This window comes from Xiphophorus couchianus, chromosome 12, assembly GCF_001444195.1.
Source record: "Xiphophorus couchianus chromosome 12, X_couchianus-1.0, whole genome shotgun sequence".
NCBI classification, from domain to species: Eukaryota; Metazoa; Chordata; class Actinopteri; order Cyprinodontiformes; family Poeciliidae; genus Xiphophorus; species Xiphophorus couchianus.
Window position 1 is genome coordinate 15,963,068 of NC_040239.1, and position 15,507 is coordinate 15,978,574.

Sequence of the window (15,507 nt, forward strand, 5' to 3'; positions counted from 1 at the left end):
AACTTTTACATTTTTATTATTTTTAAAGCATTTTCCTCAACTTTATCTGCTGGGTGATACTAACAAAATGTCTCAACTTGTTGTGTAAAATCAATCGTAGCGCTAGGTGGCAGCAGGGCGCCTCTCTTTCTTCAGTCTAACAGACAATAGAAGAAGATGCGATGCTTGCGATCCGCCATAATAGAAAAGAAGAAGAGGTTTATGTAGTTTTTCCTCGAACCTGGATAACTTTAGCTAGATAAGACGTTAGCTACATTTTATGCGCTATAAGCTAATATTGTAATTCATCAGAGATGGAAATTAGCAGCAGATAAAGCTGGAAGAACATCTGTTCTCCTTTGGTTTCTAACAAATATTACGAAATGGCTTCAGGTCTGTCCTGCTCATAATATGCCCCTTATTGGCAAACATTATGTTTTCGATAGTTGTAATGCTGGACCGTTTCTTTTGCATTGGGTTGATATTTGTCATGTTTTTTTTTTTGCAGAGGATGAATTGAATCTCCTGGTCATCGTGGTTGATGTGAATCCCATCTGGTGGGGTCAGCAAGGTCAGCGTGAGCCAGAGGTATCCTCTTTCTTATTTGTGATACCTCAGTCATATTTTCTACTCAGTAGTGATTAGGTAAATTATTTATTTACATATGGCATGTTAAGATCGAAGCAAAAGAAATACATTTGAACTAGAGTTTGAGATCACATAATTCAAAGTTTACCACTAATCTTGTTGTTTACCAGGATTAGTGCTAAACAACACTAATCCTGAAATTAGTCCATTTTCTATTGTCCATTTGAGGTTTTATCGTTAAAAATAAAGTAATTTATGTCAGCAAACAATCTATGAAAATTTATGTTTAATTCTAATATTTAAACACAAATATCTGCCTGTCTCTGAGAACTGTATCCACTGTGTTTCTGTTTTTTAAGTTCACTTTGTGCAAGTGTCTGGATGCCATCATGGTGATGGGAAATTCCCATATGGCAATGACAAGGACAAACAGGCTGGCCGTTATCGCCAGTCACTGTCAAGACAGGTAACCACAGTTCACAACATTATAAGAAACTTTTGTTTACCTTTCCTCTGGGATTAATAGTGTAATTGAAATTTGACCCTGTCCTCCAAGCTAATCCATCCCTCCATCCATCCATTCCTCTATCCATCCATCCCTCCATCCATCCACCCATCCATCCATTCATCCATCCATCCATCCATCCATCCATCCCCAAGCACAGTCTTGTAATTCCTTCAGTTTTTGTTGACTAAAAGACCTACATAACTTTATTTTGCATGAATAAATGTCTTTGCAAAAATTATACCAGAATCAGTTAAAATCTGTATTAATATTAGTAAAAAAAAGTCTAATTATTGCAACTCCAGTTTTTTTTTTTTCTTACTGGATTGGACATTCTATTTATTCTTCTACATAGCCTTGCTTTTATAATATTTTATTGCCATGATTGATCCAGAAATTACATTAAACCTATATTGTGACAATTTAGTTTTCTTTTTTTTTGCTACAGATGGTTTTTTTTAGTGTTTGGAACTAAAATGCTGGATATGTAATGTTTTATACCTTTCATCACTTTTGTCTTTCATCTAGTCACTTCTTGTATCCCAGTAAGACTTGGAAAAGTGGAGACAGTGGTGGGGATGAAATTTCCTCCAGCCGGGATGGAAAATACGAACTTTTAGCTGTCGCCAACAACCTCATTGCTGAAGAGATCAGGAATATTATGGCTAAAAGTGGGTAAAAAAAAAACAACCTTTGGTTTTAATAGCATGTGACTAAAGCTAATGTAAAAGGTACTCAGATTTGGTTGGTTGGTACCTTTTGTTTAATATTATTTTCAGCTATTTAATGATTCATTATTAAACATACTGGTGATTGCTGTGTGTCTTCTTCTTACAGCTGAAGTGACGGGGAATTCAACCGACACCCTGTTGGCAGGATCTCTTGCCAAAGCCCTCTGCTGTATCCTTTCAGTGAAACGTCTTTGATAATTCAGTATTCAGGAAATTGGTTCATCTAACAAAAACTGAATTATTTATATGTCATTACAGTCATGAAGTTTTATGACTGACGTCTCTGAAGTAACCCTACGTGCAGCTTTGATTTGCTCATTGGGTCAGAAGAAATTAGTTTGTGTGAGCTGTTTTGCTAATTGTCCTTAAGACGTCACCATGCAGATATTCACAGGGTCTCAAAAGAGTTAGAAGGTAAAGTCAGATTAGACTGCCTCTATTTTTGTTTCATTATTTTCTTATATTAGAAACTACAAAGTTGCATTTTACTTTTTTTTAGTTGGACAGGAGATGAAGTCAAGGATATTGGTAAGATCTTATTTAATTCCTCACTTGGTTTTGTTTTTTCTTATCAGTTCAGCTGTTGGTACTCCCATGCCATTTTGTACCCATGAACTTAACAGTTTAGTTTTTAAGCTGATTACAAATTTTGATTAATTGTAGCATTAAAAAGTACTAGAAATATCCAGCAATCGGAGGGTGTGGCGCTTTTTATCTGCAGTGTTCATTAAGCTGCTGATAGTGTACACACTGGACAGGTTTCCAGTCTGTCACAGGGTAACACTGAGATACACAACCACACACACACACGCATTTGTGGGCAATTTAGAGTGACCAACCTGTTGATTTTGGACAGTAGAAGGAAGCTAGAGTAACCTGTGAGAACTCAAGCAGAGAAAAAAACACATTAAGTAATTGTGTAGTTACTAAAAAACAAATTTACATGAATAATATGTAGCTCATAAAAAGCTAAAATCCTACATCATTTGTTCATAAAACTATGTTTCACCCTGTTTTTATTGATTGTAGTTCTGAATCAGTTCTAAATTGGTTGTCATACTTAGCTTCCCAAAAGCAGTTATGGTTAATAAATGCCATCTCATAATGGATGATCCTGCACAGGGACAAAATGGTGAAGATGTGAAATCACCGTCTCTGTTTTGAGACTAATGTTTTGTTTCGCTCGTCTTGGTTAGGTGATAAAAGCAGCCGATGACTGCGCTCTCCAGTACATGAACTTCATGAATGTGATTTTTGCTGCACAAAAGCAGGTAAAAACTAAATCTCCCTGCTCTAGACTTTCACTAATGTATCTTTTCAATGGATTAAAAAAACCCTCCGTTTATATTTTTGCCAGAACATCCTGATAGATGCGTGTGTGCTGGACTCAGACTCGGGGCTGCTTCAGCAGGTACATCTTTGCTGCTGTGATACAGGCTTATTAACGTAGCATTACAACTGTGAAGGTGTAACTAATGACTGACAAAATATCAGTCAGTGGATATTAAAACAGAAAGTAGTACCACCAGGATGATGTTTATGTTTTAGGCTTGTGACATAACAGGAGGCTTGTACCTGAAGATACCGCAGAAAGTAGCCCTGGCTCAGTACCTTCTGGTGAGTGTTTCTGCTGTTTGCTGTGGCTTACAGTGGTTGCAGTTTGAAGGTAAGAGTCAGTATGTGTGTGTTTTGGGAACAGTGGGTGTTCCTGCCCGACTCGGAGCAGCGTTCCCAGCTGGTGCTGCCGCCGCCTGCCCATGTGGACTACAGAGCTGCTTGTTTCTGCCACCGTAACCTCATCGAAATCGGTTATGTCTGCTCTGTTTGTCTGTCGAGTGAGTAGCGTATGCCGGCAAGTGCATTTCAGAGACATAATGTTATATTTGTGGTGATGATTTTTCTCTTGTTTGCTTTCAAGTATTCTGCAACTTCAGCCCTATTTGCACAACATGCGAGTAAGTCTCTTACTTTGACTTTACCATATTGTCAGGTAAAATATATATATTTACTTTATAGTTTGCTTGGCAGTAATGGTTAAAAATCTGTTTGTTCTTAGGACGGCCTTTAAAATCCAGCTACCTCAGATGGTCAAACCTAAAAAGAAGAAATTGAAGCAAGCAGCTTGATGACTGTTTTGATTTCCTCACTGCCATTTAGGCAGATCTGTTTTTGAGAAGAAGCAGCCCCTGATCCAAATGACCTCGTTACTGAAACTTCCTGGGTAAAATGTATTTGCTGTTAGAGCAAAGATTCAACATCAAGACGAACATGTGGAAGATTCTTCTTATTCTTCCTGTCTCTGGAAAGCAAGAAAAACATAATAAAAGACCCAACACACCCAGCACAAGGAGTGTTTTAATGGACATTTCTGGATTTTACAGCCTTGTTTCTATAATTGATTTTAACAATTTAATCTGCAGAAGAAACTCTTCAGTCTCATTGCTACGGAAATATTTAGTCTCTTCTGCTTTGTCAAATTTACTACTGAAAATAAAAAAATCCACCAAGAGCTGATTCACTGTAACTTCACCAATATAAAATACGCTATGTAAACCCCATCCACAATAATATGTGAATTTCCTAAACAACTTAACAAGGAATCATGCCAAACCACAACCAGTTATACATCATCTCTGCGTAAACTGGTCACTGGTATTTCTAAAAATATATTTTGGTTATAAAAGCACAACTGTAGTAGTTTATCCATTTAACACACCATCATTTAATCTGAAATATTTTTTATGGTAATAAAACATTTAAAATATAATATTATCATAATATTGAATAAAATGTATTTATTTTATTGAATAAAATGTATTTATTGCAAAAACTCATCACTTCATACAAGTCAAAATGTTTACTTGTTTTCTTCAAGAAAACTATTTATTCAACCAGAATAATCATATGTACACACAGGATAAGAATTACTGAAGCATCCCATCTTTAATAACCATGACCATCTTCTTTCAGGCTCCCGAGAGAAAAGAAACTTCAATCCAAAAGCCGGCCTCTTTAAACATGTGCGGAAGAATGTATGTAGATCTTAATCATAGGTTCAGTGCGATCCCCTTTGCTGCAGCACTTTTAACTTGGACATATTCCATTCTTAGTCATTGTATGGAGAAAGTGTTCAAGATTTTCATTAGGAAACTGAAAAATAAAAATAGATCCAAGCTTCTGCTGTACAGAGTAGAAAACACTCATGAGATCTGGAATAAGGTTGTGTGGATTATTGCTGGACTGGAACAATGTTGCACCTGAAAAAAAAAAAGAAAGAACTGTGATGTTAACAGTTATTCTAATAACAACTAGATTCACAAACTGCTTCTGCTGCCTAGATAAGACAGAATGACAGGTTTTGTGTCGCTTTGTGCACTCACCCTAGCAGACCCCTGCCGGACCACCGCTGTGGAGTCAGGCTCATCTGAACCTTTTGGCCATCTCTGATCACAGCGACCCGTAAAGGTTTCTGACAACGAACATTATGCTGTACAATCAGTACAATCGTGGTAAAAGCAATCAAATTTACATTGTTTTTGAAAGTAAAGTAAAATAAAACATGAAAACTGAATTACTAAGCTACAGCAAACTGCAAGATCATTAATACTTAAAAAAATGTATTTTTCAATATAAACAAGTGAAATCAAACTAAACTTACTCCTTCACTGTGTTGCACCACTGCAGCAATATTCTGCAGGTTCTGAAAGTTGTTTGTGTTCACAGAGCCAAACTCAATGACTTCATCTCCTACTTTGAGCCCCTGTGAGAAAAAAAACAACAATCATGCGCAAAGAAATTGAAACATTACACATGAATGTCAGCATAAATGTTGGTTTATCTGAAGGTTTTACTAAGTTAAAGAGCAGAGAAAATGTTCCTCACAGCTCCAGAAGCAGGTGAGCCGTATGTGACGGCATCCACTCGAGCAAAGGGAGGAGGCAGAGTGACCTGCTCCTCCATCGGCTCCTCCTGGCTTTCTGCCTCGTCCCGTTCCCGCTTGGCTTTCTCTCTAGCGTGGAGCTTGTGCAGAGCTTCTTCTATCTCTACCATGATGGCTTTGTGGTCATTTTGTAGGCCTGAAACACAAGCAAAACAAAAGCCTAATAGTTTAAATGCAAGAATAAACATCACAGTTGAAGTGCTGTGAAGAATAATAATGTTCTCTTTTCAAAGAGAAAGCCAAGCAGCAAAACTGACAGCTAACCAACCGTTGACTTCTAGCTAGTAGTATTCTAGTTTCACATGGGAAAGTGTTTCAAACAGGAGGGTCACTTATATCATTTGAAGAGCCTTGCAAAAATTCTCTTAACAGTTTGAACTGTCCTACAATATCCTACAATAAACCTTTTGTGATTTTATGTGGTAGGCCAACACAAAATAGTACACTATCCTTTAAGGGGAATGAAAATGATGCATAATTTTATACATAATTTTTTTTTTTTTTACAAATAAGTCTGAAAACAATGGTGGCCATTCATATTCAGCCCCTCTTTCTCTGAATTATAGCTACGTACATCTCACGATTGAAATCTCTGTCCCCTCGTCTTTGTAAAGCTCACAATATTGCCAAAGATACTTATTCACCCATTCAAATAATTGAATGTAGGTATTTCAGTCTCTTCCTGTGTAGCCTGTTGGGATGTTGTCATCTATAAAATAGGTCTGGTTGTAAAATGTTCTTGTTACTAAATGTTCCACAGTCAACTGTTAGTGGTATTATAAAAAAGTGGAAGTGATCGGAAACAATAGCAAGTCTCTCCAAAGTGGTTGGCTAAATCACAGCATGGGACCAGCAGAGTCTGAGCTGCATAAAACACCAGAGTTCACCAACTCTCTATAGTATAAATAGCTACAGAATTTTAAACTTTAGGTTCTTCAGATTACCTTAATGGATGACTGTGCAGCTATACCCAAGCAATACATCACCAAGTGCAATGTAAAGTATCAGATGAAGTTGTGTAAAGCACATTGGCACCAGACTCTACAACAGTGGAGACCTGGACTCTGAACTGATTAATCATTTCCCTCCGTCTGGCAATGCAGTAGACAACTCTGCGTTTGGCTGTTTCCAGGAGAACAACACCTGCCTGACTGCTTCATGTCACATGCAAAGTTTGGAGCAAAGCGGATAGTATTGTGTTCCGGGTACCAATGCACAAAGTAAGGTCCATTAAGATATGGAAGAGAGAGACTAGTGTGGACGAACCTCACTGTCTGCACAGAATCCAGACCTCAAGAGCAGAAACTGCAACTCATGCCTTCTTGTCCAACATCAGTGTTTGACCTCATAAGAAGAATCTGTTATAACCGCAAAGGGTGGTATGATATGTGGATTAAGCATGGGGATGTCATTCAAGTTCGTTGGGAAAAATGAGCGAATACTTTCGACAACACAGTGTAGTTCAAGCTCAGAAAGACTGAATGGAAAGTAAACTAAACTTGCGAGACGACTGAAATGGCTGTAGTTCACCCAGGAACTGCTTATAGAGAAACACAAAGACAAACAGCTCCTTACATGATATATTGTGCCTCGCGTCCCTGATCGTGTACAAATTAACATCTGCTCGGGGATAACCCTCAGCGTCAACCAGAGGACCCTCAACTCCGACACCTTGCTGTAAACAACAGGAGAAACAAGTTCAGCGCCGCGCTGGGCTAGATAACTCCACCGAGTGTGGGCCCAACTTACGTCTTCTAAAACGTCGTGGTAGGCCTTTATCTGCTCTTCAATTTCATCTTTCTTTTTAATAAGGTTCTTCACGTCATCCATTGTTATTTCAAAGCCCTCGGCTCTGTTTTCTCCTGTCGTCTTCATGGCTGCTAAACCATCTCTCTCTTCCGGCTACAAGCGTTCCTATGACGCTACTTCCGGTGCAGCGACCCCAACTGTCCAAATGTAGACACTACCAAAATATGAAACCTTTTACTTACAGAAAGCAAAACATATAATACATTTGTACATTTTTATTATTACTCTCGTGTAAACAAGACGCAATTCTTTAGTGGCTTAATCAGCTAAAATAACATTTTGGGGAAAGTTAGTGTGTCTTTTAATATAACTGACTGTCTTCATGATCAAGAGTAGATATGGCCAGAGTAGAGTTAGGACTGCATGTCCAAGCAGGTTACAGCTGTTTCTTTAAAAGCATATCTTCCTCGGTGCAGCACCATCTGGAACAGACTGGACTTTGATCGATCTGCTGCATCTGATGAGCAGATGTCATGATGCTCTAATCTTTTTGATAGCAAGTGTTCCACAGGAAGTGAGCTAAAAGGTTCATTAGACGTTCAAAATAGTATCTCCATTTTTCTTTACAAACTTAAACTCTTGCTGTGTAAACTGTTATTAGCTTAATTTAGTTTAATCACTGAAAATGTAATATTTAGCATAACCACAGTTCATGAGAGCTACTTCACATTTACGTTACAGTAGAGTGGACGAACCTTTGTCACCTGTATACATAAACTACATTCCACAGCTGCTTTGCATTTCTTGGTAAGTTTTCTATTGTAGTCAAGGTTCCTTCAGGTCTGGCTACTCCATATCGTTAGTCTTGTTGGTATGAAATAAAATTATGCTTACTTTCTGTTTTGTATGGTGTTGTTTTGTTCAAACACCTATTTCAAATTTAATTCCTCTTTGGCCTCTTACAAAGTATTTAGATTTATCCAAATATGATTTCCATTTCCTCTTCATGTTTGTCATTGTTTCCTCTTCTCAATAAATTTAAACCTGCATCTTGTTCATAAAGCTGATGTATCTCAGGTCAGCTCTCTGCTCTGCAGTTAGTCTAAACTTAAATTTTATAATAGCAAAAATGGTCAAACCAGGGTAAAATTTAAAATCAGTCACACAATCTGTAAATCAAATCGCTTTAATCTATAATTTGATTCAATTATTGAACAAAAATATAACTTTAATTTTCTTCATAAATCAACAACTGTAAACATCTTTTGTACACCATCACATATGGAAATGTGTTACACAAAATTGCAAAGAAAAACATTTTATAAGTTAGACAGCTCTGAGAAACCTTTGTCACAAACATCCCCTTGTAAACTTGTAGTGGTTGATACTAGTTCACATTTTGACCTGTCACCATAAAGTCATTGCGGTACATGACATAAGGGAAAACATTTTGTGTTCAGCACCTTTAAGTGTTAGAAGTGCCTTTGTGTTAATGCATAAAACTAAGCTGGCATGTGTTTTAATGACCTCAATAAAGTTAGAATAACTTGATAAAGATATTTTGGCCCTTCAGATGCCTCAGGACAAATGTGTCCCAAGTTTCCTTCAAGTTTTCCTTCATCCTCCTTTCTTCATCTCATGAGTCACGTCTCTTTGATTGGAAACTTGTGCAAATCTGTCAGTGGAATGTAGGTCTCGTTTGTCCAGCAGCGTTCGTCTGTTAGTGCTGATCATGAGGTACCACACCAGGGGGTTCTGATGCCTCTGGTGGGCTCTCAGACCGTTTCTGTTAGAGCTTCACACTCAGACTACTGTTCCTCCTCCTTCTGTTGGGATCCATCCTCAGCTGAAGAGGTCACGACCTCAGAGGCCTCCGTCTGAGCCGTTATCTCCTTCTGTACCTTATCGAACTGGCTCGTTGCCTCATCCAGCTGGGAATTAACTACTTGGACCCACTTCTGCAGCTGCATATTCAGAGCATCCACACCTTGGTGCAGCTTCTCCTGCCTTCCTTGCAGCTCTTCCAGCAGTTTCTGAGTGCCGTTGGCCTTCTTTAATGCAGCAGGAGCGCGCTGACCTCGCATGTAGCCGTCAAACTGCTCAGGACTGAGGTTGAGTGCTGGTCCATCCAGCTTCTCAATGAAAGCCACCGCACAGGACTGAAGCAGAGGACAACGACAAGCTTGGGTTATCTCCCCAACTCTGCGGTGTATGAAGGATGAGCGCTTTCAAACACAACTTACCAAGTTTGTGAAATAGTAGCCGCTCTCTCCAGCCATGAGGCTGTGAGGGAGGCCAAAACGAATCATGTACTGCATGTTGGAGTGGAGGCGAGGCGGATTGGCTTTCAGCACCACATACACCAGGCTCGTCAGGAAGTCATCCGCGTTTGCAGGCTCATTGTTGGAGGTGGACAGCGCTTCAAAAATGTGCTGACTGCACTTTGACACACAGGCTAGCTTGTCCTGCGGCGCTCGCTTGGCATCCATTTCTATTATGGCTGATTAAAAGGAAAAAAAAAAAGATAAATGAACCATGACAATATTTTAAATCCCTGGTTCTCAGGCATTTTATAACAAGACCCACAAGATATGTCAAACCGTGTCTGCCACAATATGTTGGACTTCTAATTTTCTGTGTTGACTCTAGAAAAAACTATTAACGATAACGACGGCTATTTTGGTTGATTCGTTCCACATTAGTTTAGTTATTAATTTACTAAATTGTTTCAAATTGTTGATAGTTACTAATATTTCCTCTGAGAATCAATCGTACCACATTTTGAGAACCATGGCATATCAAATTATTTCAATGCATTCACATGTCTTTAACTTTATTTAGTTGCTTAATGTTGTGACATTTAAATAGTTAAGCAAAGAGATGGACAACAATTTTACTGAAGTTAGTTAAAGACTGAAAGCTTCCAAAGGTCCACAATAAAGTCAATAAGTGAGGCAAATCACCTGTGATGGCAGGCAGGAAGGGGTCGCCTGTGACTGGGGTGTCTTCATCTGGAAAAGGCACACTCAGCATCTGTGGTGTGACCCAGTTTAGGGAGCTGAAAAGGAAAATGATCAATGAGAATCAAGATTTGAGAGCCAATGTTTAAAGTGTTCCTACAAAATTACCAGTTTAAAATGTACACATTTTCAAACTTCAGACTTTGCAACCTAGTTTCATGTATGCAGAGAAAAAAAACATAAATGAATAGGCCGATGTAAAGATCATCCAATTGAGGGCTTCCACATACACTTTTTTATGCATATGGAATCAGAGTGCAGAATTTTAGTTTATATTTTAATTAGCAAAAAAATTAGGTCTGAGGAAGAGGAAAGATAAAACCTTTTTCTGTATTCTACTTTATTAACATATCAAAACCTGAAAAATAATTCAAACTAATTCAATCTTTTTCCAGACTGCGAAGAAACCCTCTGTTTATAACAGAAGGGATGAGCGTCGCTAATTACGTTCAGAGATGAGTTACTGATTTCTTAACCGCGTTACCGTATTCGGCGCTGAAGAGCCAGGTCCTTCTGTTCATCATCACAGCTGTCATGGCAGAAAACCCATTTGTGCAAACGAGTCATTATAAGCTTCTCCACATGCTCCATTATCTGAGTGACCTGAGTCTCTGAAAAGCCTGAAAACAAAAAAAAGACTACTAAACATCTTTCTTCTAAGTTTAAGAAAAAACAGATCCGAACAAACTGCAACAATTGTACTCACTTCTAAAATATTCAGCAAAAGACTGATAGAAATCCTGGACAAGGTCCGACTGCTTCTGTATTTGCAGATTCTGAAAATGGTGCCAGGCTTTGATAAGGATGTCACTTTTTAAAAAGGAAGCAACTATAATACTTGTGGACATAGTTACATGATAAGCCTCCATTGTGTTGAGGAAAGCTGTGCAGCGGGACTGCAGACGCTGAGAAGATGGACTCCGCAGGATCTTTAGAAAACCAGTGAAGTCTCCAGGCTCAAGGCTCTCATAGGCTTTTAACATCTTAGTGTGACTTTCAGAGGTCTCTGGAAAGACAAAAAGTGGATGCAAGGTCAAACAATCATCCACAAGATTATTTCTGCAAAACTGCACATTATCATCTCATTTAGAAGGAGTTTTCCAACAAAACAACCACAAACTTTAATGACAATAATATTAACCTACATAACCAACAAGCAAAACGCTATGCGAGGAGGAAAATCTGAACACATCATTCTGACAACCTACCTGTTAGCAGACATATAACGCTTTGATAGCCTTTAAGTTCGTATTCCATTATTTTTATATTTTATTAAGAATACAGTCCAGCCTAAAAAGAAGCTTAGCAGCTTAGAAGACCAACCTTGGGGTTTTGGAGGTGAAGAGCTGCCCCAGAACAGCCGCCTCACTGTGCTTATTCGTCGACCCTTCTCAATGTTTTTCTTCTCCTCAAATTTGGAGAATGTGGGTGGGGCTCCATCGCTGCTGGGTCTGCAAGGAGGATAATACATCAGAATCATGTTTTAAACAGAAAAGCTGATGGTGTGTCAAAAGTAAATCGTCCACCTCGTGTCTTGTCTTTGTGATCCAGGTGGGCGTGATCTCTCTCTCCAGCACTTGGAGCAGAAGCCTTTCCACGCTGGGTTTCCATAATACCCACAGGCGTTCTTGCAAAGCAGCTCCTCCTGGGAAACTCTGAGCCCTCTTTGTTTGTCTGTCCACATGATGGCACTTTCTTAGGTAACCTTAATAGATGAATCATAGGAAGAGAAATTAAGTGGCAAAATATTGACAGAAACCGATGTATGAACTCTACACCCAGGCCTAATACATAGTGTTCAGGAAAACCTTTCATATAATTTCAGATTCCAACTTTGATTTATTTTAAACTCAAAGGACAGATGGAGATGTGGACAAATGGATAGAGGAATGGGTGGATGGTTAGATGGATAGAGAAATTAATGGGTGGACAGACATGTTGGTGGATAGATGGACACATAGAAAAATGGAAGGAATAATGGGACAGAAAATAATTATTTTTCCAGATTTTTCTTTTCTTTTTCTCATTCATGTTTACCTGATAAATGCCCGATACACTTCTACTTTCTAGTATGATGTAGCATTGAGGTTTTTATTCAGATTAGACAGCTACATTACCTTTGATAGATAAAAAAGATAAATTTAAGAAGCTCTAAAAGTGACTTTTAAGAATTAAGATTTATTTTGTAAGAAACAGACAGAATAATCTGCTCCAGTTATTACAATAAGACAAAATATGACTAAATTAAGATATGATCCCATAGATTTTACATCTGACTTAAGTTGTGTGGGCCGTAATACAACTTTAGATTTGTAGAAACAAGGAGTTGTAACAATTTTCATCAACATAATAAAAGGAAGCATCAATACACTACTATATTAATCATTTTCAGCAAGAAATTGGTTAATAGAGTTTCAAATGTATAAGATAAGTGCCAGTATTTTTTTTACTAGTACATAAAATGAGCCCTAACATAATAACTACTGGATTAATCCTGAGCAGGCCCCACTTTTGCAAGCTCTTATTTCATACATCTGTTAGGGTAATATTTATAATATTACAGCTTATTTTTATTGCTTTATTCCTCTGAGAGAAACTAGGGGTAATAATTTTGTTCTAAATTTGAAAATACTCGTGTTGCAAACCCTTTTTGTACTCTGTCTGTTCCCCAGTCTTTTCATAATCTGTTGGAATCAGCTTTGTCCAGTTTTGGAGTTTATAAAATCTAAAATCTCTTAATCTCAGCCTGGTTGTACAAAACACAAATTCAGGAATGTTTGTTGTCTCCACTTCACAAGTTGCTCCAATTAAGATTGAATCAGAACAACGGTTCATTAAGCTGTCTAAAACGGCAAGGATTGCCAATGTTTTTGTTTTTTTTTGACAAAGTGTAAAAAAGCATTGTTACTACTGCATTATTGGTGTAACAAATGATAATCAGGGCTTTAGTTTTTTATGGAAAATATGCATGTCTCTCAATAAATTAAATCATTGAAATGTTTATTTATTGCTGTAATTCAATTCAAAAAGTCAAACTAATATGCCCTGGACATAAGGTGATTTCAAGGGTTATTTCAATTATTTTAACAGGTATTGCTTGCAAATAGTGAAACCCACTATTTTTCTTTCTCGGAGGATTTTAAAATTATAGAAAACCAAGTTGCTTGAGGTCAAGTGTGAAGTTTCCACATTCAGTGTTGATTTGGGGTGACATGTCATCTGCTGATGTTGGTCCACTATGTTTAATCAATTCCAAAGTCAGAACAAGTACCAAGAAATTTTAGAGCACTTCATGCTTCCTTCTGATAATAAGCTTTATGGCTTTTCTGATTTCACTTTCCAGCAGTACTTGGCATCTGCCAACAGGGCCAAAGACCCCAAAAGCTGGTTCAATGACCACAGTGCTGCTGTGCTTGATTGGCCAGAAAACTGTCCTAACACAATAATCTTCAGAGAATTGTCAACATAAGAAGGTCACCCTCAAAGCAACCTGGGTTTCCATTACATTCTACAGAGCAGGGGCTGATCGCCTCCATGCCACGCCGCACTGATGCAGTAACTCATATAGAAGGAGGTCCAACCAGGATAGATATTTATTGAGGTGCACCTGCACACTCAACCTCAGACTGAAAAATGTCAGAAGCAACATGAAAATAGTTGTAAGTTACAGAACTTTTAAGATTTCCTGGCAACATTTCAAACTACAAATAAATTCTACGGGTTTTTGCAAAAGCCTAAACAAATTTAATGCAGATTCTCTGGTTAAATAGCAAGTGAAGCTCCATGAATCTTAGTTTAGTATGAGAATTGGCGTTAGCCGTTTGCTAATCGCTGTAAAGTCAGAGCGACTGACTGTCAGCTGACGGTGCTGGAGCTAATGCTGACTGACTCAAAGCAACACCTCAACCTTTGCATAAAACAATCAGTAAATCCGTCAGTAAATCATTGCTGCTCACCTGTCACTCAACGAGCGGGAAGAATCATCCCAAGCTTCTTCACTTAAAGAAAGGTTTCTGTCATAAACTCCTCATAATTCACTCAACCTCAGTAACAACCTTTAAATAAGTCGATAAATTACACGGAGATGCCTGAGGATATAAAATACCAATAAGGAAAATGTTGCGTGCCAACGAAAAGTTAAGCAGATCTGACGCAGTCAGAAGTTCGACCACTTCTGAAACCTGTGGAACCGGAAGAACGTAGGAAGGAAACGCTGTGAAGAGTGAGACACTTCAACATAAAATTATGCTTTCAAAATAAAAGTTGTATGTGCGGTCGCTTCTTTAATCTGCCACAATTACCCAAAAAATATCTCGTTACAATTAAAAATAACTAATCTTTACGTTAGATGAATAAAAAGTATTCCAACTGACTACGCATGTCTCTGTTAGATTATGGTCTTTTTATGATTGCATTTTATTTTGAAATCCGTGTTAGACATTCCTCTGCCAATGAAGAAGGCTTGACATTTAGAAGACAGGAATTTATTAAGACTCAAAAATAGTCATTATTCTGAGAACACTTCACGTTTTCTGTGATATTTATTCAAAGTTGGTCATTAATTCTTATTTGAAAGCGGATAAAATATGCTGTTTATACGAACAATATATTCCTGATGACAATAACCATAACACCAAAGTGGAGCTTAACTCGGTAAATGTATTAACAGTAGGAGAAATTTAATCTGAAATTAAAATATAAAAACAAAGCAAAAAACATGTCATGTGACATAAAGAAAAATAGACAGAGAATTAAAAAAACACGAGAAAAATTCAAACAAAACTTTTAGATGTCATTTACAAGCTTTAAGGTTCTTTGGTTCTTGCCAAATAGATTTAATCTTTTTGATTCTGACCTATATTTTTGTAACATCCTGAATATTGAAGATTTTCACAAAATGAACTATTTTGTAGAGGTTCTGTACTCTACATTATATATAGAAGTGAACATATTTGTATATTATGTGTGCTATTAATACTTTAAGGTTGCACCTCA

At 37.7% G+C, this 15,507-nt stretch overlaps 3 protein-coding genes across 3 annotated transcripts; 1 reads left to right on the plus strand and 2 right to left on the minus strand.

Annotated features, from left to right (window-relative positions):
• Positions 1-136: 136 nt before the first annotated feature.
• On the plus strand, positions 137-4,489 carry gtf2h3 (general transcription factor IIH, polypeptide 3). Its single transcript, XM_028033918.1, has 13 exons — positions 137-372; positions 488-567; positions 927-1,033; positions 1,601-1,743; positions 1,910-1,972; positions 2,188-2,217; positions 2,303-2,331; positions 3,000-3,074; positions 3,161-3,214; positions 3,352-3,420; positions 3,503-3,638; positions 3,722-3,758; positions 3,860-4,489. Exons 1-13 carry the CDS (start codon positions 363-365, stop codon positions 3,927-3,929), a joined length of 903 nt encoding a protein of 300 aa, XP_027889719.1. The 5' UTR covers positions 137-362; the 3' UTR covers positions 3,930-4,489.
• Positions 4,490-4,659: 170 nt separating this feature from the next.
• On the minus strand, positions 4,660-7,674 carry psmd9 (proteasome 26S subunit, non-ATPase 9). The gene is made up of 6 exons (XM_028033919.1): positions 7,493-7,674; positions 7,319-7,418; positions 5,686-5,879; positions 5,462-5,563; positions 5,184-5,272; positions 4,660-5,060 (listed from the first exon to the last, which is right to left on the minus strand). The coding sequence occupies exons 1-6, from the start codon at positions 7,616-7,618 to the stop codon at positions 5,033-5,035; spliced, it is 639 nt and encodes a 212-aa protein (XP_027889720.1). The 5' UTR covers positions 7,619-7,674; the 3' UTR covers positions 4,660-5,032.
• A 988-nt stretch (positions 7,675-8,662) lies between these two features.
• On the minus strand, positions 8,663-14,721 carry LOC114154630 (rab5 GDP/GTP exchange factor-like). Its single transcript, XM_028033917.1, has 9 exons — positions 14,469-14,721; positions 12,039-12,217; positions 11,836-11,963; positions 11,367-11,518; positions 11,219-11,288; positions 10,997-11,132; positions 10,456-10,550; positions 9,736-9,992; positions 8,663-9,651 (listed from the first exon to the last, which is right to left on the minus strand). The coding sequence occupies exons 2-9, from the start codon at positions 12,194-12,196 to the stop codon at positions 9,301-9,303; spliced, it is 1,347 nt and encodes a 448-aa protein (XP_027889718.1). The 5' UTR covers positions 12,197-12,217; positions 14,469-14,721; the 3' UTR covers positions 8,663-9,300.
• Between the last annotated feature and the right edge of the window lie 786 nt (positions 14,722-15,507).